General features: G+C 41.5%; 2 protein-coding genes across 3 annotated transcripts in view; one reads left to right on the forward strand and one right to left on the reverse strand.

Annotated features, from left to right (window-relative positions):
• Nucleotides 1-25,738, reverse strand: part of LOC310917663 (uncharacterized protein) — a 133,062-nt gene that overhangs the window by 13,812 nt on the left and 93,512 nt on the right. The window contains exon 5 of one of the 2 annotated variants that reach the window (XM_083876115.1): nucleotides 9,493-14,044. The exons of the other annotated variant lie outside the window; for it this stretch is intronic. The gene's annotated coding sequence lies outside the window, so the exon portion shown is untranslated. Of the gene's footprint in view, nucleotides 1-9,492; nucleotides 14,045-25,738 lie in introns of those variants that run through there. 2 annotated transcript variants of the gene reach the window in all.
• On the forward strand, nucleotides 6,141-17,542 carry RBM24 (RNA binding motif protein 24). The gene is made up of 4 exons (XM_083876105.1): nucleotides 6,141-7,158; nucleotides 7,670-7,793; nucleotides 8,908-8,962; nucleotides 15,432-17,542. The coding sequence occupies exons 1-4, from the start codon at nucleotides 6,991-6,993 to the stop codon at nucleotides 15,760-15,762; spliced, it is 678 nt and encodes a 225-aa protein (XP_083732231.1). The 5' UTR covers nucleotides 6,141-6,990; the 3' UTR covers nucleotides 15,763-17,542.

Here is a 25,738-nt window from a genome sequence, read left to right on the forward strand (position 1 = left end):
TAGTAAACAAGCTACATTCTCCTACAACACAACTCATGAGCACATTATGGGTGAAACTGGCAATACACTGTCTATCCAGAGAGAGGACAGCACATAAATGGAATGACCTCCAGCTAAAGTCTATCTTCCCTCCTAAATTCTCTCTTCAGCCCTTGCAAAGAAACTCTCAAGCTCTAGCCTGATTGTCCAAGTCACAACATGAAGAATGCCTCCACATCCCTGGCAAAAGATGCTGTGAGAAGAAGATGGAGCACAAATGTAATTCATCTGCTTTTCCTCCACGTGTCTTTGTGCCCCAGATACCTCCAAAGGAAAGGAGAGGACAGTTCTCTGGAGCAGTTCTCTCTCTTCTTTGCTCGTGCTGTGATTAGCAGACATCCCTGGGTGAGTGCTGAGGAACACTGAAACCTCTCTTTTCCTCTTAATGAGAAAGTAGTCACAGGAACATTTTGGACCCTACTTTAATTGCTTCAGCACTGAGGTGAAAGCAAATTTTCTTGTAAACTCATTTTACCCAGTACAAGCAATACAAGAACTAAGTCCTTAAATATATATATATATATTGGGTTGGGTTGAAGTTGACAAATGAGGATGTGGTATTTTCTGGCCATAAATTAGAATCTTCCAGCTCTCTGACAGGAAAACATAAGTCACTCCTCTGGAGGGCTGAGAGTGCATGAGGCCACTGAAATGGCTATTCCCGAATCCAGAGCTGCAGTACTATGGCATTCATGTCATCAGTTTCTCACTAAAGACTAAGGGGCTGAAGTGTGTTTAAATGAGATCTTCTCTGCATTTCTATCCATGTATCCACATTTCTTTTCTACTAACCTACTTCTGCTAAGAGATGTGCAGTGTTCTGTGAGGCTGAAGTCTGGCATACAGCTTGTCGACTGCCACTTTAATCCCTTGTAATAATAACTGGCGTGGGTTTAGTGGCTGTCTTTCACCAGCATCCCCATATTTGTTTCTCTTTTCTTTCCTGCTTATTTGACTGCAGGTTAGATGCAACCTGATGTAATTTGGTTTAATTTCTCTGCTTTTAGCAGTGCTTCACCAGTTTAGACTGGTTGAGAATTTTTTCTCAACAATATTCTTTGTACCAGACTTCTTGTTTTGCATACAAAATACAAGCAAGTAATGAGTTATGTGTTTTATCAGTCCAGGCTATGTGTATATGGCTCAGCAGACAGGTCCAAGCACTGGTTTTCCCATTGGGTACTATGTTGGGGTGGGTGTACAACATTTTAAAGATCCACAGGAGCATGCTTAGCAGGCAGTCATTCAGCTATCATGCCACACAGAACATCAATGGGATTTTGCAGATTTGTTAAATGTCTGTCTCTTAGTTGCCTGTGATCAGGACAGGTAAGTATCAAACTCAGGTGTTTTGCACTCCAATTTATAAGCTTTAGCTAGTCTGCAAAACCCAATTTATTGCTTCCCTGACATAACTGCCTTGCTTGTTGTCACCATTAAGGATCATTGTTCCAACCCTGAGTGTGTCACATGGTGGGTGTGAGAGCTTTGTGATTTTGCAGGTTCAGCCTCTGGCATCAGCGCTCCCTCTGTTACAGCATCATAGGACAACTTCAGTTCACGCCAGGCACCAGCCTCATTCTACCTTCTGACCTGTTCTAGCACTGGCCAGCACTCATGATTTGGTATTCATAAACCCTTCTCCTTGGGTTTTTTTCCTAACATACTTTTTCCTCATGTTCCCCTACCAACATAACATCCATTGTAACTTTTATGGATGCATTCAACCTTCTGGCTTCACTCATCATTCACCCCTGCTTCCCTTGACATGTCTATTATTTTCCTACAGATAGGCAATGTGTCTTAAATCTACAGTTCCACAAGCTTTGAATTTTGTTTGCTGGATCACTGAAATTCTGTGTCACCTGTTTCCACTGCCCTTTAAATGGAAAAATATTCCCATCAGAAACTACACCTAGTGGTCAACATTTGGTGATTAATTGGGAGTAAAGATGTTTTCATAGTTGAAGATCATGTAGCTTAGAGCTCAGATACTGTAACAAAAGGGACTTTGGAATACAGCAATATTAATAGGTTTATTAAAAGAATCCTATGATGAAATCTGTTAAAGTGGGGACACTATCAAGAGAGAGGTGGCGGGAGAGAGATGGTGGAGGCTCCCCTAGTTAGGAAACTTATAGCAGAAATTCACAACTCAAGAATTTATCCTAGATAAAGATTGTAGATCAGCAAGAAGAGTGAGAAGATGATGGGATTTCTAAGTTTCTCTCACTGTGTCTGTTGGAACATGAGTGTACTACCTACTTTATGCTTCCCTAGACAAAGTCAAACTATCACACTATGTAGCACACAGTGAGCAGAGCAGAGGTTAGACATTCTGCTCTTCTCTGTTATGGGATGTGGTTGGTGGAAGTGCACAGATTAGCAGACAAAGCCATGCCTAATGTCATTAGCCAAATGCTTTCACGGAGCTATGGCATTATGGAACTTCAGCAGAAATGTCTCACTGACCAAACTGATGGTCTTACTAGGTTAACAGAGAAAGAATTACTTTTATTTTCAGCCCTGCATAACAAATCATGGTGGTTTAGGCCCCAGGCATTCTAATAATAGTGTTAGCAAATAAAATGTGCATGTAAGTATATGTATATGTACATGTATATGTATATGTGCACGTATATGTGTATGTATCTGTATATAGAAATTCCAGCTGCATTTAATTGATGGTGCAGTGAATGTTCTGAAGACCACTATTATTTACTGAAATAAAGCAGTAGCAAGAATGACTGGTGTGCAGTATAATCACGGGTCTTTGTTGTTTCTAGAAACCTAATGAATGAACACACAACATCCATTGGTTTCCAACATGACAGGCATATGGTGTTCATAAATAAATAAAAAGCATGATATTACAGTTACGCTGATACCACTGAGTGGCAACATTTGGTAAACTGGAAAGCTGTCTATTCTATCCTACCTCGACAGCAAAAGCACAAAATCTCTGAGTAAAACCAATTAATTGTGACTGATAGCTTCTGGGGTTTCCTCCCATTAAGCCATGTTACTAGGTTCCAAATGAAACACTAGGTCACTTTCTCATTTATAGCTTCAGATATATATTTGAAAACAATTAAAATTACATAGACGGTAATTGTCAGCTACAATACCCTTCAGCAACAATACCTCCCTATTGAGGTGAGATTCCCAGCAATATAAAAGACTGCAGCAGGACCTGGGTGCTTGTATTCTACTTTGATTTAAAACTGAGATCCTGAAAAGGCCAAAAGAGCTGCCTACAGGACCAATACTGCTCTTTTACAGTGACCTACTGTTTGTGGTACTTAGCAAAACATGGGTGACTCTGGTTCAATTTCCAAATTTCCATGTGTTTAGGAACCTCAGTTTCACATCTCACCCAGGAGGAATGCTCTACCTAGACACTCCTCTTTCCACATGTTCTCACTTCTTGCCCAAACTGTCCCACTTTGACCAGTGGCATCACTCCTGCAAAATCTGCAGCATATAGGAATACACGTCTTTCTGCTACACTTACATTCCAAAGCCACAACCAGATCCCCAGCATTAAGTCATCAGCTGACCCATCTTGAAACACCAAAATACACCAAAATACACATTATCTCAAGCAACTGGGAAAATTACACTGGTGAAGTCCAGGAACTTCCCTTTAGCACAATAAATGCTCTATAGTCCGTGCCTTTAAATCTTAAAATTCATTAGTCTGACTGCAAACTTATCCAGACACCCAGCATGGCCAGGTAAACACTGTCCCATGAACTCAAGCTTAGTCCAAGCTAATCCTCATCTGAATTCTTCCAAATTCACCAGTTTTCTGTGGTACCTACAGGTTCTGTGGCTAAACCTCGCTCTCCAAGCTTTGCAGAAACCCAGCCCCAGCACAAAGACACAAGCCCCAATCAGTCCAGAACATTTCCACAATGTGTGAATCTGAAAGAACTCCCTTCCTAAGCTGTTTATGGTAACCTCCTTTGGGTTAAGACTAGCCCAAAATCTGGAGTTAACATATGGTATAGAAGGGAAGCATACAATATATTCCTGATCACTAAAGTGTTCAAATGGTCTTTAAGTAATTTCCATATGATAGAGGTCACCTTTCTCTTCAGATAAACCTAAAGTGATGATTAAGACAGATATGGCTGGAAAATATTTTTATTTCTGAGTGCTGCTGAAGGAGTAGATAGCCTGGTGCTAGCAGAATCATATCAGCCACAGTTCAGTCATAAGATCATGCATCCAAGAGCTGGAGGCCTGTGTTTGTTTTTCACAGGTTATGCCACACAAAAATAAAGTCCTGTGTTGACAGTGGACTGAATGAACTAGAGGAAGTTGCAAATAATGAGGTATCACTTCTCTGGGATTTAGGTAAGGATTCCTAGGTATTATAAGGCTGGAAAATCATACCTTAGATTCTGTCACACCACCAAAGCAGAAAAAGGTCCAATACTAGAAGAGATGTAAGTTGCAACTGAGTTTTGAGGAGTTACCCTTCAATAGTGAGGGTTGTTTTCCTGTGATAGCGTTAGTGATACAGTTCAGTTATAGAAATGAGTGGGCTAGAGAGTTGTATTTATTCCTGAATTTTACTGGGATTGCCATCTTAAATTGAGGGTACCAATACAGCAGTTGTAGCATAGCTTACAGGATATATTTTGATCTGTTAATGGCCAGTGTCACTTCTGTTTTTACAGAAGAGAATGTGTTAGCCCATGAGAGCAGGTTGAAAACTGTACTGCAGATAATTTGAATCAGCAGCATGAACAAGGGCTGCATGACAAACCCCACCTAAATGCAAGATGTTTATCTTCTGTTGAGACACAGTGTGGAAGGTTAGGGTTTTTTTCTGAGTCCTGGAAGACCTGCTGTTGCTGCTAGACCGCAAAGCTAGATTTTGGGCTTGCGTCTGTCAAAGTCGTCTTCCACTTGTGGTGAAAAAGGTGAAGTCCTAAATACGTCTGCAAGTAGTTCTGGGACAGCTAAATGTTGCTTTTCTGGCCTTAATACAGGAGTTTGTGTAATGACTGGAAAGCCAGGCTAATTCACCCTTTGTGCAGACACCACAAGCCACTCAGGAGTGCTGGGCACAGCAAGGGAAAGGAAACATGATGGGGTGGACCACATTTGGTTTTAGGTGAAGTTCATCTTCCAGGTCCACAGGGGTCTGAGAAGTTAAATGCACTACTAAGTGGGCTGTGTGCTGCAGGGCTCCACTGAGCACTGACACCCTTAGCTGGGCTGATATTTAAGCTCAAGTCACTGGGCTAGAGTTTAAAGTCAGGATTAGCCCTCAAAACAGAAGTGGCTGGAGTGTCAGGTTTAACACAATGTTCCAGACCAACAGGAGAGTCAAGCTGGAACACATTTGGGGACAGAGCTAGCTGACCTAACTAAATTCAGGTCAAGGTTAAGGGCTGGTCATAATTTTAGTTGAAGAGCAACATTTATATCTCCTCCTGCTGGTGTTGCTAGGTTTCACTTGAGTTAGTCTTAACATGTTAAACTAAACTTAATCTGCAGAGTCTGAAGGATCAAGTAGAGTTTAGTGACAGCATGGCTTAGGATTGTATAGGCCATTAGAACTAGGAAAACTACTGATGAAAAAATCAAATCGAGCTAAGTCTAGATATGGGCAAGCAGGGCCTGAGATTAGGGCTAAGTGCTCTCATTATGGTTAATGTTTGGTACCAGAGGGGCTGAAGAACTTTGTGAAAGTCTGTCTCGCAAATGATGCATTGCTCTTTTTCCTAAGGGAGAAAGTCTTCATAGGGAAAAGCCTAGCAGACAGAGAAGAAGGTGAATGCAGAAAAAGAGATACACAGTACTTATCAAGACTTTGGACTACAAGAGAATGGTTTAGAAGTCTATACACATATGCACATGTGTTTTCCCCAATCTTTAACCTTTCTCCCATCCTTCTGGTCTCCCTGTGAGTCTCCCTTCCCCCCAACTCCACGGTCCTGTCTCTTCATGTCACACAGACATTCCTTTCTTTCTATTTCTCTTCATCCTTCCCAGTCCTAGCACAGGGCAGAGGCAGCAAGAGAAGAGAAAAACAAGGCAAACAGCTTTACCATTTTTTTTCCATCTTGTGACCAAACGAACAGCAAAAACCACAACCACCACTACAATAGAAATGGATGTGTTGCAGCTCCGTAGTTTTGCTGGCCTGGAGCGAGCAGTAAGTGGAGGTTGCAGAGGTTTGAGCACAAGCCTTCCGGGAGGGATGGAAGCATTTGAGGACCGCCAGCAGGCAGTGGGCAGTGGACACCGGCCGGCCGGGCACCGGTGGCCCTACCGGACCCTGTCTCTGGCACTTGCTGTTTGCAGCCAACCAGCCTCGAAGGGCGCCGGGCCTCCCCGAGGGGCAGCTCTGAGACGCCCCTCTGCCTGCCGCCCCTGTGCCCGGCCGCCGCACGGGGGGATCCAGCTGCTGCCGACAGCTGCGCGTCAGCCCCGGCAGCGCCGCGGCCCAGAGCGGGTCCGCCCCGCCGCCGTCCCCGCCCCTGCCAGGAGGAGGAGGAACCGAGAGTGCCCGACCCGGTGGCTTTTAGGGGGAGGCCACTCAGTTGTTAGAGCCCAGGCCCTGCACTCCTATTCCAGCCGCTGTTTGTGCTCGTTTCCAGCGCTACGGCCGCCAGGCTGGCTGCTGCCCGGCCTCCCCTCCTCCTTTTGCCGGTACCTACCTCCGAACCGCCCGAGGCTGCGAGGCGCCGCTCCTGAAGGAGGAGGAAGCTGGGTCTGCAGAGGCAGAAGGGAATCGCATTGTAGCTGGGTGGCGGGGGGAAAACGGGGGGCGGGGGAAGAGAGGAGGAAAAAAAAAAAAAACAACCAAACTAAAAAGGAAAAAAAGAGCGGGGCTGAGCGTGGAAGCGGGTCTCGCCGCCCAGGACCCGCACGCCCCGGCGGCCAGGCGTGGGTGCAGATCGCGGCGCGGCGCGCAGGGCCGGGCGGAAGATGCACACGACGCAGAAGGACACCACTTACACCAAGATCTTCGTCGGGGGCTTGCCCTACCACACCACCGACTCCAGCCTGCGCAAGTACTTCGAGGTGTTCGGGGACATCGAGGAGGCGGTGGTCATCACCGACCGGCAGACGGGCAAGTCCCGGGGATACGGCTTTGTAAGTGCCGGGCGCGGGGCAGGTGGGCGGCTCGGGGGGGCACCAGGGGAAACTTCCGCGGGGGCCGGGAGGGGCTCTTGGCTTTTTCTCTCCTCTTTTTATTTTCTTCTTTTTTTTTAATATTTTTTTTTTAAATTTTTTTTTTCCTCTCTCCCTGCCGGGGAGTTTGGCTAGAGGCAGGAGGGGGTGGGGGGAGTGGGGGGGGAGGAATTACTGAAAAAGGAGCTTGAGGGGGGGAATTGCCCAGTTCCCCGCGCACCCCCAGCACAGCACGCCTGTTGCTCGCTGATACGGCCGCTGCCGGGTTTATCTGCCGCCGGCGGAGCCCGGCCCGCGCCCTCCGCCCTGCGGCTCCCGGAGCCCCGCTCCGCTCGGCCGGGACCGGCACCGGCACCGGGACCAGCACCGGGATCCGGCCCGGGGCCCCTCGGGTCCGGCCGGGTCGTGCTGTGGGCGGGAGGCTTCTCCTTCCCCGCGGAAAGAGCTCTAATGCCCGGCATCGCCCGTTAAGGTCACCATGGCTGACAGAGCGGCTGCCGAAAGGGCTTGTAAGGACCCCAACCCCATCATCGATGGCAGGAAAGCCAACGTGAACCTGGCCTACCTGGGTGCCAAGCCGCGGATAATGCAGCCAGGTGAGGAAGCAGCCCCCAATGGCTTTTCTCTCCGTACCTCAGGTTTCTGAAGAAAGTAAAACTTCAAAAAAAAAGGTAGTGCTGCCCTCCACCTTCCTGAAGTACGCACACTTCAGTTGGGCGTGCTTTGGTTTTGATTTTTAAATGCAGCGTGTAGTAACTTTCTGGCTATTTTGCACATGTGCCTTATTTAAAAAAATAAAAACGATCAGAGATAAAATATCTGGAGTTCCCCAGGAAGACTTCCACTGCTCAAACACTTCATTGGTTATTCCTGCTGCTGGGAATGTGGTGGCGCTGACCATTTACAGTATCGTTGCAGGGTAAGACTGGCCTAGGAGTGAATCGCTTCCGATGTGTGCGGTCTTATTAATACAAACAGTATCTTCATGCAAACTTCTTAAGCAGATGGCAGCTATTATGCAGATTTTAAAAAGAAATGGCTCTTCCTAAGACCACACCTGAGACAATGTGATGTCCTAGCCACTTCCCAGACTGCTGCTTTGCAGCAAGAGTGAGAGGAGCGTGGAGTGCATCCACATTTTGCTCTAAAGGAGCCCATTCTGAATTCCCCCTTGTTTAGCCTGATGAACACTTGTGCAAGTAATTAAGTGCCAGCCAGGGAAAGACAGGGTTTATGCTAAGGTGTTTGGAGAACAAAAATGAAGTTGGGGTTTGACCCCCTGTGCTAAGTCCTCATGAGTAGGGGTGACTTAAATTTTAAGTCTGTAGAAATTACACAAATATGCTGATGAATGGAAACTGCCATCCAGTGATTCAGATGCTAAAATTAGGGATCCAGACAGAGTACCAGGTAAAATGTGAAAAAAGACCCTGTACTTGTTTAGAAAAAGTCATTTTCCTAAGCATCTCTAGGGAAGCGTGTGCTTTACTGGTTTAAGTTCTCTGTGTGTGTGTGTGTGTGTATGGACTGATACATTTTGCTTTCTAATTTTTGGTTCTACAGCCTTTCAGATGTTGTTATTGCAGGCTGTTACAATAATTTGCTTATTCTGCAAATTTTTGTGTGTGTGTGTGTGTGTACATATATATAGCATAAATAAGTGGCCAAAAAAACACCCATGCAGAGAATGTGATGTGTTTTTGTTGGTAGGTTTTGCCTTTGGTGTCCAGCAGCTTCATCCAGCTCTCATACAGAGGCCTTTCGGGTAAGTCTCAATGGGACCTCAAACAGGGGAGGAAAAAAATCTTAGTTTAAAAAAAAAAAAAGGGAAAGAAAAAGTATGATCGTTGAAGGCTTCTTGCAGTAGCATCCTTAAAGCTGGCCAGCAATGCTGAAGCTCTCAGATTTATAAATGTATAGCCATAAATGCGCTCACCTTGTCGGTCATGTTCTAAATGCCGCAGCTGAGTCAAGTTGTGTGGGACATGGCCCTTCCGACTAAAGCAGTCCAGTCCCACATGACCCTATGATAAAACAAGGAGGTATGACTTGATGCAAGATTGCTGTGCCCCATTTCTCTTTTTTCAGCTTGACTCAATGTTATTTATCTCTTTCTAATCTGACAGGGATCGTTTACAGTTAAGATAACTGATCAGAAGGATATGATGATAAGAGGTGGAATAGTTCTGTTTGGAATTAAACTCTGTAACCAGTAGACTCAAACACAAACAAGCTAAAATGGTGATTAACGATGCATGTATGTTTTTTCATATAGTCAATAGACCTCCGTGTGCTTTTTTTTTTTTTTTTTATTACAGTAATGAAGTGGTGTTGATAGCTAAACTGTGTGCTTTTATTTAATTGAAAGAGCTGTAGTGGAAGTTTTTTGGGGGGGTCTTTTTTGGTGGTGTTGTTGAGGAGTGACTTTGCCATGGGGAGCAAAGGGCCTTTTTTTCCTTGCTTTCAAGCTGTAGCCTGTGACTTTTTTAACCGTATTTTGTAGTGAGTGCTAAATTGTGTGACTTCTTGATTTTTAAGTAAATCAACATATTGCTTGCATGTTCATAATTTTTGGGGGGTTTGTTCTTGGGAAGGGTGTGGAGCTCCTTATTAACGATGTACGTCCATTTGGGCTTTCTAATTTGAGGGGATTTTTTCTTCAATCTGTCTTTAATATCTAGTGCATTTCTCCTGAATTTGAGTATAAACTATTGCTAAGTGGATCTAACTCTTGCTTTTTATAGCCATATCATTAGGAGGTGAAGTCTGCTTTGAGCTTTCCATAGTGTCACTTCACTAATGCACACTGACTGAGAAATTCATTGCGACATAGTGCATTTTGCTAATTAATGCATAAGCAAACAGTAAAGTAGGAAAAATGTCACAAATGTATTTGTTTATTTGATTAGAATAGCTTTAGAATATCATACTTATCTGTTATTAAGTAACAATAGCCTCTTGGTAATTTGATTTGTCAGAATGGAGGGAAACAGTTCCTATCCTGAAAACCACAGGAAAAGGTTTTTCTTAGAAACTTCACATAATTTTAAAAGAGCATGTTGATTTTTCTGAGAGTGGGGGGGCTGTAAAGAACTTTGTCTTTTTTTTTTTTTTTTTTTTTTTTTACCTTGTTATGATTATCCTCTACTGTATTTTGCTTGCCTCTTTGAAGTGTGAGATGACAGTGTGTATGCAGTGATCAGTTTTTGATGCCTGCACTAAGGTAGACAGGAGGCAGAACACCTCGTCTCCAGAGCTGTTAAAACACTTGTTGAAAAGGGAACTACTGAATTGTGCAGGGATCAGCTGTGGAGAGACTATTTGCTGAGCACAACAGAAAAAGAGGACCTGTGGCAGTTCCTTGCTTAAAGGACTGTGCAAATATAGGAGTCTTTCTTGCTTTCCTTACCCAAAGCCAACAAGAGATGACATAAACCACGTTTAGGTCAGGGAAATCATTCCAGCAAGCTGAGTAAGGTTGGATTTCTAATGCATTGCACATAAATATGAAGGAATGTTGTTTGCAGAGTCATGTATATGTGAAATTGGTAATTTTTTATCCTTGGCTGTTGCATTTCTTTTACTTTGTGTAAACAACAAAGATTACTAATCTTTCTTTCTGCTCAAAATTTCTAGTGACCTGTCCTTTATCTAAAGTACATAGTTCAGATTAAGGAGAACAGCATTCATTAGGATGAATGAACATCTTCATTCAACTTAATTGACAGTAAGAGGGGATGTTTCAGTGCTTATTTGAATCTCCTTTCTGTTGAAGAGTTCACTTTTGCTGTGTGGATTGCACTGAAATACATGGTCACCGTAAAGCCTCTGTTCTTTCTGTACGATTGCACTTTGGAAGTACACTTCCCTAATAACGCTGTGTGAAACGGGCTGTAGTGGTGATTCACTACCAATACTCAGCTAATCCACACACAAAAGCTTCAAATGTTTTGTGGTTAAGTTTTGGGTTTTTTTCCTAACAGTGCAAATTAGTGAGGTGCTGCCATATTTTTGTACGGTCATCTGTGTTTTAGAATCACAGTCATAGAATGGCCTGGGCTGGAAGGGACCTTAAAGATTATGTTGTTCCAACCCCTGCCATGGACAAGGACACCTTTCCCTAGACCACCCTGCTCAGAGCTCCATCCAGCCTGGCCTTGAACACTTTCAGAGACAGAGTATCCACAACATAAGGTTTCACATCTATCGAATAAATAATTTGATTATGTTACATTACTTTTGCTGAGAAAATGCAGAAGTTCAATATTCTGACTTAAGTACAACACTGTTGTGGTGGAGGGAGACAGAAACTAGATTAGCTTCAATGCATGACACATTTAAAATGCAGAGAGTTTTTTTATTCAGTGCTGCAAAATAACATTTCTTCCTGCTTTTTAAATTCGGCATCTCTCTTACTGTTGGTGTGTTTCATAGAAAGCTCTTTGATCACAGGACTGGTTATTTATACAGCTTTGCTTTCAGGGTTGTTTATTAAAATACTATCTCTGAATTCAACAGGCATTTATGGAGGGGGAAGATGACTTTGCTTCCCAAGATAGCTTTTCTTGTTTCATTAATGTAATTTTTACTTTCATATTGGTGGGAAAAAATTGGGGTTATTCAGACATACTGGTGTAGGATGTAACTGTTATGGAGATTTTTTCTTTATTTTCTATCTAAAACCTGTACTTTGATCAAAATGAAAACATACCCACTGTTTTCAGTAAGACCAGAGTTAAATCCAAAGTTATTAAGCCTATTATCAAATGGTTAGCTGATACGACATGCTTGATATCTTCCAAGAGTTAGGCAAATCTGCCTTTCTTAAGAGAGAAGAAGCCCCCTCTTGAGTTTGTGATCAAAAGATCTGTATAATACTAGACTACAGATAGTCTGAAAAGAGGGAATGAAGCTGGAACAGTCAGAAGTTAGCCTGCTGTTATGTCCTCTTAGTCGTTATCAAATGAAAGGAAACATAGTAAGGGTCTTGTATGTTTAATGTTTATGCAACCTATTTCTGTTAAAAGCAGAGCTGTTCATTGGTGAAAATCTAGTCTTTAATTACGCTTACAGAAGCAAACAATGCCACGCAAGGGCCAACGCAAAACATTTTGTTTAAAGTTAAATATCTACTTTTGTGAGAATGTAATGCTGAGAGTTAAAGATGCACTACTCCTGCTGAATTTCTATATGCCACAGCTCTCTGCATCAGTCTGAAAAGTTTTCTTTCCTTTGAAATTATCGTTCACTTTATTGTTCCCTATAGGATTATTTTTGAGGTCTTTAGTTAAACATAAATCTCCTGTTACAACAACAGAGAGAGTCTTAAGGCACGTGGCAAGGATGTAGGTCATTGAATTTTGAGTATCTCAAAGCTACAGTTGTTGCTAAAGTTAAATACGGCTTCTATTTTCCTTTATTGCAAAAGCATAAAACAGTAAATAGACATTCCAAAATAAAAACTGCTGCCAGGAAAGAGAGCTTAAATCCTGTGCATTTCTCACACTATCACTCTGAAAAGTAAAGCACCAGCTTTTATTTAAAATTAAGCATACTAAGGATTTCTAGTGTAATGGGGAATTGCTTTTTCAGCTTTTGACCTGGCAGAGCATGAAAAACAGTTGGGTTCTGAATGGCTGAGATCTTCATGTCCTGGCCTCTGCAGTAGGTAGAAATTTACTTTGGCCATATAAAGCCATTTTACTTGACTGAAAACAGTTGTAGCATGACAGATGATCAAAAATAGCCCCACTGCAGCTTATGCTGTCAATCATCATGTGTTAAATGGCATGGTGGAGAGGAGCCTGCACAGGGTTTATGTTTATTGTAGGGTAAGATGTGGCAAACAGATAATGTTTCATAACTTCACCACCTGTTCGTTTTTTGGCTTAAATAAACCAAGACAGAAGAGCTTAAATGGAAGCACATGTATCTTTCTGTCTTGTTCAAGGATATGGCCCAGTGTTCAAGTGTCTTCAGAAAATCTTAGTTAGTCAGTTCAAGACAACACAAGCAGCCTTGATAAGCTTGCTTACTGTTTCTTCTGTTAGAATTACTCTCTTCCATAAGTGCTGAATGTAAAGATTCCTTTGATGTGGTGTTAAATGGACTCTCCGTGATGCAAAAGAGGCTGGCTGTGACTTCAAATTTGTTTTTGTACCTCTTTCCTTAAATGCTTAAGAAATATGCTGTTATGTTTATTAGAATTGTACTTGGTTGGTGACCAATACAAAATGCTTGCTTATGCTCCTCCATATGGAGAGCTCAGGTAATGATGTGTATTTAAATGCACAGAGCCAGCTTAAGTATGCTTCAAATGCACTTCTGGCTAATCACTTCATAAATTAGGTGAGTGTTAAAAACCCAACTTATGATTTCATTTTATGTTTTCTTTCCCTTCCCAATCCCTCCCTGTCACTTTTTTTTTTTTTTTTTTTTCATTTCTCCTTCCCATAATAGGAAATTATTTTCATTGACATGTTGGGTTTTTATGATTGTGGTGTTCATGTCTTAAACATGGCAACTGAACATTCCTCTTTGCTAATACTACTATTCAACCAACTGAGCTATTTTCTTCTGAAAAAGGAAACTGAGTTGTTTTAAAGTCTATCACTTATTTTAAACTGTTTTGCTATGATTCTAACTGAAAGTATCCCTTCTGATTGCAAATGTTTCCTTGTTGACCACTTAAGTACATCTTAAAGCTATTTTAAAAATAAAACAAAAACCCTTCAACAAACCCTTTCCATGAAATCTTGAATTTGGAGAATAGAGGACACTTTTTACCTCTACAGTTTTCATCTGTGCCTGAAGTGTGTTCAAAGGTTGGTGCAGTCTTTAGAGGTGTCTGTAAAGGTAAAGAAAGTTCAGTATGAAATAGCAGTGAATCTACTCAAGAAGTTATTCATGCATTTATAGAGATTCACTGGCTGGGAAGGAGTTGAATATATGAAGGACTTCTCTTTGGAAATCCAGATGCAAGGCAGGGTTATGAATGTAAAACGAGATTTCTACAGAGTTTGGTTTTTTTAATCATATTACATGATAAAATCCAACCATGAGATTAACATGTATGTACACTTGTGTGCTAAGACAATGATATGACCAGTTTTAAAACAAAAGGGCTAAGTAAACAAGCCAAGAAAGTAAATTATGTGACCTGGACAAGATGGGAAAGTGTTTGCTCATCTATTCAGAATGGTTATTTCTTAAACTGTAAATGTGTGGTTTTTTTGCTTTTGTTAAGCACCAGATCTATTTAGACTTAATCTTATGCCCACCTCCCAAAAAACCCTATGCTGTATGTCTTGCATAGAAATAAACAGCTGGCACAAAACAGGACATCAGTGACCTGATAATCAAACAGGTTTGACCGTTGTGTCCTTATGAACTTTTTTATAAAAGTGTGATGCACATGTACTTAGGAGTCACTGTTATGGATTTTAATAGCATCTATGTAGCTTCCCCTCAATGGCCTCTTGTGACGGAGTGAGCTGCACTATCGTTCGTTTGGAAAGTGTGATTCTTGCTGTGTTTACCACACTTGTGAACTCTATTTAAACTCCTTTGTCGCCTGTGTTGGTTTTTTTTCTTATTTTTAATAAGGGTGACTGAGGTTGCAGAGAAATTAATGTGTGCTGAGTCTGCATAGCAACTTAAGTAGGGTTGCCACAATACGCTCTTAACACGCCTCCCTGGGAAGACTTGACACGAAGTCAGGGTTCAACCATTTTGTTGCCTTATTGGCTGTTGTCAAACTCATTATAGTGATGCTGTCAAACTGCTCAGTTACTAATAATAAAAGTACTGCAGGAAGTAATTTTACTAAGAGTTGAGTAGTTAAGAGAGAAGAGGGGTAATAAAAATGACTTAGAGGTGATTTGAAAAACAAGTACTGCAATTTTCCAGATGGAATAATCAAGCTTAGTCCTTCAGAGTTGTCTTCTAACAGACATCAGTAATGCTGGTCCTTCTAAAGATATGAATGGCATTAAAGATATCATCCTCAGGGAACACCAAACACCCTGACTTTAACTCAGCTACAGCACTGTGCTTTGGAGCATGCACCTCTTCGGGCCAGTGAGCTGATAATTGGTCCATTGAGTCAAGTTATTGTGGCAACCCTATGCACATAACAACAACTAAATTGAGTTTGTTTTAGTTCGGAGTATGGATATGAAGCTTAGGCACTGACTCGCCTACCGACTCTAACTCCTTCTCCCATCTTTCAACAGGATACCCGCTCACTATGTCTATCCACAGGCTTTTGTGCAGCCCGGAGTGGTGATTCCCCACGTGCAGCCCGCGGCAGCCGCCGCGTCCACCACACCCTACATCGACTACACCGGAGCGGCGTACGCGCAGTACTCGGCGGCAGCGGCCGCCTACGAGCAGTACCCGTACGCCGCCTCACCGGCTGCCGCCGCCGGCTACGTGGCAGCTGGGGGCTACGGCTACGCCGTGCAGCAGCCCCTCACCGCAGCAGCGCCCGGCACAGCCGCAGCAGCCGCGGCGGCTTTCGGCCAGTACCAGCCCCAACAGCTGCAGGCGGACCGCATGCAATAGCGGATGGACTCCCGAAGAAAGCTCGCGCGCTCTCTTCCTCTCCTCGGCCTTCCAGTATACGTAGTTAACAGAGACAATTTGTAGTAACTAAGGAGCTTTAAGGAAAGCGATGCTATTGCGAAACTAAAGATTGTTATTCCGCTGTCTTCATACAGTATGCATCCAAATCGTGTTGTTAGAGGGGAAGGGTAGTGCGGCATGTCTAGTTTCAAGTATCAAGCCAGAAGAGAAAGGGGGGAAAAATACTGTACTGTCATGAAAGAGTGGCAGAAGTAGCAATGGGACTTCGTATTTTCAAACAAACTAAAAAGAACCAAAAAAAGATGTACTTTCTACAGTATCAGGGAAGCAAAACTGCCTTTTATAAGCAAGAAAATGATATCTGAAAAGTTTGAACCAGGGAAAAAACTTGAGTCAGCAATATGTAACGTTTATCAATTTTAAGAGGAAACAAGCTTAAAGCACTGATTGTCCTTTCTAGCTCTCAGAAGTTGAGTTCGTGAGACAGGACCTTGTCTCTGTCTCACTGACAGGCACCGAACAACCCAAGGAAGATGGCCGGCTAGTAAGATGGCGGACAGGCACCAAAGTTATTTTCTTCTCTGTCCTCTGGATGAGTGGAACTATGGAGCAAGTGATGTGGAAGTAAGGGGTGCAACAGCTGTAGAGACAATCAATAACACAGACAGTTCTGGACAGAACACATCACTCATGCTCATGTGATGAGCTTGTCACATCCTAATCCCTCGCCCCATCCCGTTTCACTTTTGGGAAACTTTAACTGCTGGTGTCAGCTATTCTGATTCTAAAATAGGATCAGCCCTTTACTACAACAGCCTTCTCTTTCTATTTATTGCATCTATTCGTAACTTGTGAATAAAGGCAGGAAGAAGCCTAATGAATTAAAACCTTTTAAGAACTGTTTTAAGGGAATTTTCTTTTCTGAAACCATTTGTACAATTTTAATATCTATTTCAGGATTATATTTAAAATATTTATTAGCAAACATACAGTACACAAGGCAACTTTTTGTTACCAAGACTGCAGTTCTTGAAGGGTTAATGGTATGTGATTTATACTGTGCCTTAATTGTTATGCTATTTAAAAAGAAATATTTATTTTGAAAGTTTTACTATACTGCGCTCTAAAGAAAGCGACTTTAGATGTGACACTGTAAAATTATGTATTCATCTCATGCTATAAATTATTTAGTAGGCTTAGATGTAGCATATTAAATATTAACCTAATTAACTAAGGATGTTGACTTGGATTTATTTAAATTCAGTATGTGCACTGTATGAGGGTACTCTTAAATCAACACTTTTTTAGGTTTTTTCATAAAACATTGCTAGTTCATTCTTTTTCCCTCGACTACTTACTCATGTAGACCTCTCAAATACATTAGTGCCGTTTTCTCACTCATCTGTATGTAGACTGACTATTTTTCCCTTTGCTAGAAAATGCTGCTTTACATTGTCCTGTGAAACTACAATACTTGCAATTTTTATTCTTGACCGAAATGGAATTTAATATTTTACACTGTATTGGATTTTTTTATACTTGAACAATTTCATACAAGGGAAGACAGGATAGCATTTTTATGGACTTTATTCAATGTCACTGGATTCATTTGAAGTATTCTGAATACTAGCCAGTGTTACAATGTAGACGTGACTCTCCTGTGCATATTATTTATTCAGTATGTATATTGCTTTACAACATTTCAGATCTCTTAATCTATTCACTCGTATTAAAACAAAAATAAAAAAATGTTGTCTCATCCTGTCTAGCGTTGTTCTTGCCCAAATTGTCTTACATTTTAGTTAAAACTAGAGGGTCAACCTTTTCTATTTTTTTTCCTGGTCTGTGAAGTGAATTTCACCATTTCAACTACACAGATTGATGGGAACTGTATTACACGGAGGAAATTCTGTTGAGGAGATGGAGAAGATCCATTCCGAGGTTTAGCATAAAGTAATTCGAATGGAAGGGACTTTGGGAGGTCTGAGGTCCCTTATGTCTTTGTCCAGTCAGGTCTTAAAAAATCCCCATGTGGAGACTGCATAACCCATCTGGGTGATCTATTCACTACCTAATTATTCCCGTCGTGTCATTTTTTTCTCCTATCTAACCGCCACCTCCCCTGCTCGTTACAGCCTTAGTCTCTCATTCTTTGGCAGAAAGCCCAGCCCTATCTTCTCTGTAACCTTCTCTTAGGAACTGGGAAATTGCTGTTCTCTTCCATAGGCTGAACAGACCCCAATGCCTCACCCTTTCCTCACAATTCTCATGCTTCAACCTCCAGCCATCCTGCTGACCCTTCAGTGGAGTTGTTCAAGTCTGCCAGCAGCTGTCATGTACTGGGAGCCTCTAGACTGGACCCACTATGCCAGCTGTGGTCTAATGAGGGCTGAGTTAAACAGAATAATCAATCTCCTTGATCTGCCATCTGTGCTCTTGTTGATCCAGTCTGATGCACTTTCACTGCTGCCAGAGTTTACCACTGACTCCTGCTCAGCCTGCCCCAAGCCTCCCATGTCCTTTTCAGCAAAGCAGCTAACCAAGCCCTGGGAGTTAGTCCACCTGAGATGAAGAGTGCTCTATTTGTCCTGACTGAACTTCATGACGTTCCTGTTGGCCCAGTCATCTGGCAAGTGTAAATCCCTCTGAATGGCAGGCCTGATCTCTAGCATATCAAGTACACCCTCCATTAAGTATAATCAATCCACAGACCTGGCTGTACTGCATCCCATCTCTTTCTCCAAGTCATTCATAAAAGTATCAGACCAGCCAGACTCCAAAGAAACTCCACTGTAACCAGTGGAGACAGAGCATAAGCCTTTTGACCTAAAGGAAAGTTAAGTTTTCAGTTAAGTTTTTTGCCTAACTATCCATTTGAAATTGAATACAAAGATTCTGTGGGAGACTACCTGGAAAGCCTTGCTAAACTCAAGGCAGACAACACTGCTTTTCCTTCTTTGACAGATGAAGTCACCTCATCACGAGACAATTAAGTTGGTCTGGCATGATTTACCCTTGTAAATCCATGCTGGCTGTTCCAAATCACCACATTCTCCTTCATGTGTCTGGAAATTTCTGCCAAGATGGCTTGTTCCATGATTGTTCAGTATTTCCCTTGATTGTCCTGCATGCCCTTTTTCTGAAGATCGATGCATCATCTTTTCTGCAGTCACAGAAGACCTCCCCAATCTCCATGACCTTTCAGTGATGACAGTAAGCAGCCTCAGAATGCACCCTTGGGTGCAGCCCATCAACCCATGGATTTATGTGGACTGAGCTTCCTCAAGAGGTCCCTGAATCCATCTCCATCCACACTGGGCAGTTTTTTGGTCCTTGAGCCTTGAGTTCCTACAAGCAAAGTGATGTTACTTAAAGATCAGGACAGCTTTTTGCATATAGTAATTGAACTGAGAAGGAGTGAAGTAGCTGCTTAGATCCAGTTGATGATGGATTTGTAATCTTTAGGGCTACTTAACATTTCAGTGTCACTCCAAGCCACTAGTGACCAAAAGGAGCCGCTGCCTGGTGTCTGAAAGAAGGCTGTGTGAAATGCATGGCAGTCTTAGCCAGTTCTTTGGGGAATGTGGAGATGTTCATACAATCTTCATACTGAAATTCATCACTGCAGCTGTCACTGTGACTTCAGCAGAAGCACAGGCTTGACTGCAGAATTCGAGTTGCTATTTCATCCATAAAAACGATCTTTTTCATCTGCAAAAGAAAGGAGTAGTGAAATTGAAGTGATAGAAAAGGGTTTTCCTGGTCTTGGGATCAGACTTCATTTCACCATGGACGATTATGAAACCCCTGAACTGGAACACTCACTAACATCCTGGCCTGATGCTGTCATGGTTCTTAACAAGTGCTTCAAGCCTGACTGCTGAGAAGTGTTGCTGAACTGCCTTTTGCAATCAGACCTTAAGATCTGCGACCTTGCAGAGCACACTGTAGTGCTCTTTCTGGTAAGATGCATGTAAACACCCAGCAGGGAAGTGAGTAGAAAACAATAAATGCCATTTTCTACTTTGTTCTTCTATTTTCTTACCCTAGTCTTGCTCCTAGGGGCTTGCCTAGAAGACATAGTATCAAGTAGGAATCAAAATCAGAAGTCCCTCTGAGAGAAAGGCAGAGCATGGTAACGGCACACTAACTTTCTCTTTGATACAGGATGAAGAAAGCATCTTTTCCCTTCTGATGCATCCCCTGACAATGTCCTTGGGTCTTCCCCTGCCTCTATCTGGTGGTGACAGACACCCCCATGGAGGGGTGTGAAGGGGAATGCTTGCTGCCCTGGGGGAGGGGGTCTATCTTGTGGTAAGCCACAATGGGAACAGAATAAAAGTTTATGATTCAGCTTATAAAGGTCAATTGCATGCTGGCTCTAATTTGACAGAATAAATAACATCAGCAAAAATGTAAATGTGTGACCTCCACTAGCAAACTCACCTTTGGGCACACAACAAGAACACTAACACTTGCTTTTGATAAATGAGTATCTGAACAGACATTTGTACATAAAATACATAAAATACCTCAGTAACACCTCACACACATGAAATGCCAGCAGTTCACATTACCAGGACCAAAATAAAATAACTGAGAAATAGCAGCACATAATTATGAAATATGTGAACACAGAAAAAAATGTTAGCATTTTACTTGAGAGATGGCATATATGCAAAAAATTGCTCCCAATACAATTTCCAGTTGAGTTTCCAAAACTTTCAAAAGAGTCTCTATACTGAAAAGTAACCAGTGCTGAGTTTCTTGCAGAGGGAGGGGGAAGTTGAAACTAGGAAACATTACTAAGGAATGTGTAGATTAAAAAAGGTATAATACCTTGAAAAATTACATTGATGACCTGGCTGCTAGAATTGCAGTTTTTCCTAGTATATTTTAACTAGTGAATATAATTTGGCATTGCTAGACTTCATTGATTCTAATTTTTCTTGGGTTTTTCAAACACATAGATGGACTATATTAGGATGAAAATAGTGCTGAAGCCACTCAAAGCACCTCTTAGTCTTGTTCATCCGATGCTTACCCATTTTAAACTGAGCAATTCCATAGCTGTGCTCAAACACTTGTGAGAAAAATCATTCTATTTTGAACCTATGTTTCAGTTCTAAAGAGCCTGCATATGTTTAAAAATAACATGGTTATGTGGGAATTTACAAAATGCTTACTATGACTGAAGATTGGGCTTTGGGGGCTTGTTTGCAGATACTTTTATCCCTCCAAAATGCAGAGCAAAATTATGAGAAAAAAAAAATTGACATAGTGTCAAAGAATAAAGAGAAAACTACAACCATGACTGCATTCAAACATGCACATAAAACAATTATTAGCTTTTCTCAACATAAAGTAAATTAGCTCAGGAATGTTTCCCAGTTCCATGTGCAAATTTTGCTGAGATAAGCCATGAATTTGGGCTAGCTTACACTATCATTATTTTTGACCTAAACAGTCTGGGAATAGGGAGGAACCCACCAAAGTCTGTTTCATCATCAAGCATCTGAAAGTCAAAAGATGCTATCCAAATTAATTGGTGAGACATCTCTGATATATATATATATATATATATATATATATAATCCTTAACTCAGTATCCTCGTGTTAATCTTCAGACCAGACTTCACTGTGCCTCCTGATTCTCTGTTCACGACAGGTAGCTATTGTGGGTGATTTGTTCCCCACTCCTTTACAGGGCAAGGGCTCTTGCAGCTGCCCAGTCACTTCCTTCTTAAGAGTTAAACTGAGTAAAATAAGAAAACACCATTGTCTTTCACCTCAAAATTTACAAAATCTGGAAAAGATTTTACAAAATAGCTCTATCTATCTGTAGCTCATTTCTTCTGAATTTGATGATTCCATCTGAACCCAAGGAAAAGATGTCTAAATACCAAAACTGACAGAGCTAGGTCATAAGCAAAGCTCAGTGAATCCATCACCTGCCATTAGGATGTTAAAAGAGTTTTTTCATTGCACTTCCAAGGATATGAATCAATCTTTACAACACAATTGAAAAACAAAACACGTTTTTATCCAGCAATGCAGGTAAGGGATTTTGCCATCCCGTGAAAAACTTGGACTCTTGTTGGTGTTGTTGTTGATGATGCTTCTTGGATTTGTAGTGATGACAAAAATAAGCTAAAGTTTAAAACCCTACAGTAAACAAAATTGTCTCCCAGACAAATAAAAATGGATAATTTAAAAAACATTTTATATAAACCTTCCTGTCTTTTAAAACCATAAATTGCTTAAGAGCAAAATATCCCTGCACTTAGAAGCAAGAAGAGTAGATTGTTTTTCGTTTTTACTGACCAGAACCAGTAGAATTGAATGGTTTTCAACAAACATACCACTGCATATTCCAACTGCTTCAAAGAAAAGACTGATTACTTGCTCATGGCTTTGGATACTATTGGGATAACATTGCCAAAAACTGGGTTTTGTTCAAGCCCTGGCTACTTGTTCAAACCACTGGAATTCATCTCTTAATTTGATCACTAGTAATATTTCTGAATGAAGATAGAAATAATGGAAGTCTAGAGGAAAACCTTGTTTTCACTCAGGGTAGGTGGACAATTTGGGAATCACAGAATCATTTAGGTTAGATAAAGAATTTTAAGATCATCAAGTTTACCCATACTGTTTTATGCAGACAAGTAAACATGGGGAAGAACAACCCAAGCATAAAAAAGCTAAAACACAAGCTTTTTTCATATAATGGCCAAAGCTTTTTAAAGTGATGGACACTCTCAATTAAAATATAATTTCTTCATCACAACAACAATGGAGGACCCTTAAAAGTGGGCTGCTCTCTTTGTCCAGTATGCTCTCTTCCTAGTCTTGGAAGATGGTAAGTAGCACATTAGTGGAATAAGGATAGTTTACAATTTCTTTTTCAATATATGGTTATGGAGTAGTGTGCATTCCTTTATATGAATTTATGTTATGAGCACTATTGAAGGAAAATCTGTTCTTCATTAGCCAAGGTTTAAGCATCACAGTATGTAAGTTTATGCACCAATCTTTCTTGATTTTCATCAGTATTAGCTTTTTCTCCAATAGAGAACTGCTCTGTCAACTAAACTCTTTTCTCATTTTCTGTAAAGTGAATCCTTTCACTAACCTGAGTGCCATCATGTAAGAGAGAGTAAAGAGATCTCCAGGCTTTATTCTTCTGTAAATGTCACCAGTTTCATGTACACTACTGTGTCTTGCAACTGGTTTTCCTCTGCCCTTATCAAGAAGGGCTGTCTACTCGAACAACACCGGGGATCTTGCCAAAAGGAATCAGAATCTACACAGAGTTCTGAGTACAGCAGCTGAGTGTGAAAACAGAAGTGTGCCCACAGCCTTCAGAGGGCTGGTGTCAGCAGGGAACTGCCCCCAACGTGCCTGCAGTAGCTCAGCTGAGCAAGCACCTGAGAAGGGCACACCCCAGCTGAAAGGCTTTCTTTGCAGGGATGCATTGGTTTAGCTTAGTAAAGGCCAGTGAAAGGGAAAAGGAAGCAGCACTGCAGTGTCTTTCTGGGGAAGAAGGTCTTGGTGCCCACTAGAACTTCAAGAATGAAGCTGGCTTCAAAGATCTTGTGTCTTGTCTTCGATATAATGCAAACCGTATGGAGCGCCTTGGTCTGACCTCGACAACAGCAGTGGTGCTTGCCAGCAGTTCTCTAAGAAGACAGGCTGGCAGAGATACAAACAGTGTGTGCAGGAACCTCAAGGAATCTGGCTTTCTTAAATGCAGGGGATGGCAGTACTAGGCAGAAGCAGAAATATTAGGCACTGTCTCTATTGCATTTAGGACACGGTTTATTTGAAATGTGGCTGCACTCTGTAAATGATCCCTTGTTTCTGCAGGACAGCTGGGATGCTGACTGCCACAGCCATTGCTGCAGAGAGAACAGAATAGGAAGCTTTGGGCACAATCAAATGAGCTTGATATCCAGCCAGGGTCCAGACTGAAAACAGAATGCGTGAATATGCCCTGAGAGAACTGCAGGAGACCAGAGAGTTTTGCTCAAAAGGGGTAAAAAACTACAGTCTGCTTGGTGGTGGTGAAAGTACAACTAACTGCAAACATTAAAAGATTTCAATGGATTCTCAACAATTATTGTGGTGTTAATGTGATTATGAAGATATTATGATTGTCTGGAGATCAAAAACTAAGAGGAGATACTCCAGGTTTTAACTGGATGAGAACAAGAGTGGTTATTGTTGGCCCCTGAAGACAAAATCATAAATATGCCAACATGAAAAGAAATTGATTCTTGAGGGGATGTTCTTCAGTCTAAGCAGGTTTACCTACAAAGTTTCAGGTTCTGTCAGTCATACAGGTAGAAGATCTAATGATACTGACTTTTAATTCCTAATTCAGCAATGATCTCAAGAAAAGAACTATTTAACTGCACTGCTCACTTATCCTGGTATTCAGGGGATTATTGGTGTTTTCAAGTCTATCTGGCTACCCCAGAGAACAACTCATGAGGGCCTTGTTGTTGAGCAGAGCAAGCAGCATGCACACCCTTGAAGCAGCTTTGTGTTCTACCAGGCACTGAGCAGCTCTCAAATTTATAGAATGTGAACAACTCTTGACACCTGTGTGGGTTTAGTGAAAGAACAATTCTTGCTGTTCAATTTGATGTGCTAGAAAGAAGAAAAGGACAGGAACATGTCCATGTTTGTGATGAAGGGTCCTCCTCTTCAGATAACGACTTGGTGTAGAGGAAAGGAGAGGAAAAAGAAGTATTTAAGCGATGCTCAGTTTATTTCCCAGAGTTTGAAGCAAATCATCAGTGCTGAAATTTCACATGTTCTCATTTTTGAGGAGCAGTAGAAAGTACCTCATCTTGGGACTGTTTGAGAAATCATGTTTTGAGTAAGATCACTCAAAGAGCAGAATGTAGGGAAGCCATGCAACTATGAAATGGACGCACTGTGATCCATTTAAACGGACCTGCCTGGAGCTTACATCCCTAGTTTATAGATTTCACAGCAGCTTGTCTGGATATACAGGTTCATGCTCCTGCTGTAGGAGGTCCTGCAAAGTTCAGTCTCTCCATCACTGCCTCATGTTAATTAAAAATATAACTGACCAAACCATTTTTTGTTCTGCAACTGGAATCCTTTGTTCTCAAGGTCTACAGCTACATGGCCCTGGGCAATTTTCCTAGGGGGAAATTCTCCTAAATCACAAGGTGGTACAAGCCACTGACAAAGATCTTCTTAAGCTACAGGCTGGATATAGGCTGGAAAGCAGGATGTGCAGAAGGCAGAGTTATTTCAACTACCAAAAGCAATGCACTGAAAAAACCTAGCTGTACAGTTCCTCCCCCATTATTTCTCAAATCCACTATCTCACTTCTTTTCAGAGAAATGTGCACCTGCACTCATTTCTCAAACTTTTTTTTTTTTTTTTGTTAAAGCAGAGGCCATCTACATTAACACCAGGATGTAGAATAATAAATTGCCTAGTCTGCTTCTAATCGTGGAGAAAATAAAAAAGGGAAGATGAAATTTCTTATTCCAAGAGAATACTTTACATAAGCATAAAACATGCAACACTACACCTTATATGCAGAATTTCTTGCAAGTTTATGCTTTTGTTTAATTGTTCCTGTTAGAGGTATATAATGGCAAAGGCTTCCAAAACAATAGATCTGATTTGGAAAGACACTATCAAAGGCTTTCAGATGACTGAAAATTTAATTTAAATGCTTTCTTTGAAAACAGTTAATTTGCACCATGAACACGTTTTTTTCACTCAGTCAAAGTATTTCTCTCTTTAGCAGACAAGCATAACTTTCCATAGCTGGAAAAGGGAAAGTGCTTCCTGTGCTTTCTGTCTCATTTAGTATTTTATTGTACTGGATTGTAATCCTTTGACCTGACACTATTATTTTCTTTAATTAAAATTTTTAGTATAAGCTGCATAATGAATTATATT

This window comes from Zosterops lateralis, assembly GCF_965231275.1.
Source record: "Zosterops lateralis genome assembly, chromosome: 1".
Classification (NCBI taxonomy): Eukaryota; Metazoa; Chordata; class Aves; order Passeriformes; family Zosteropidae; genus Zosterops; species Zosterops lateralis.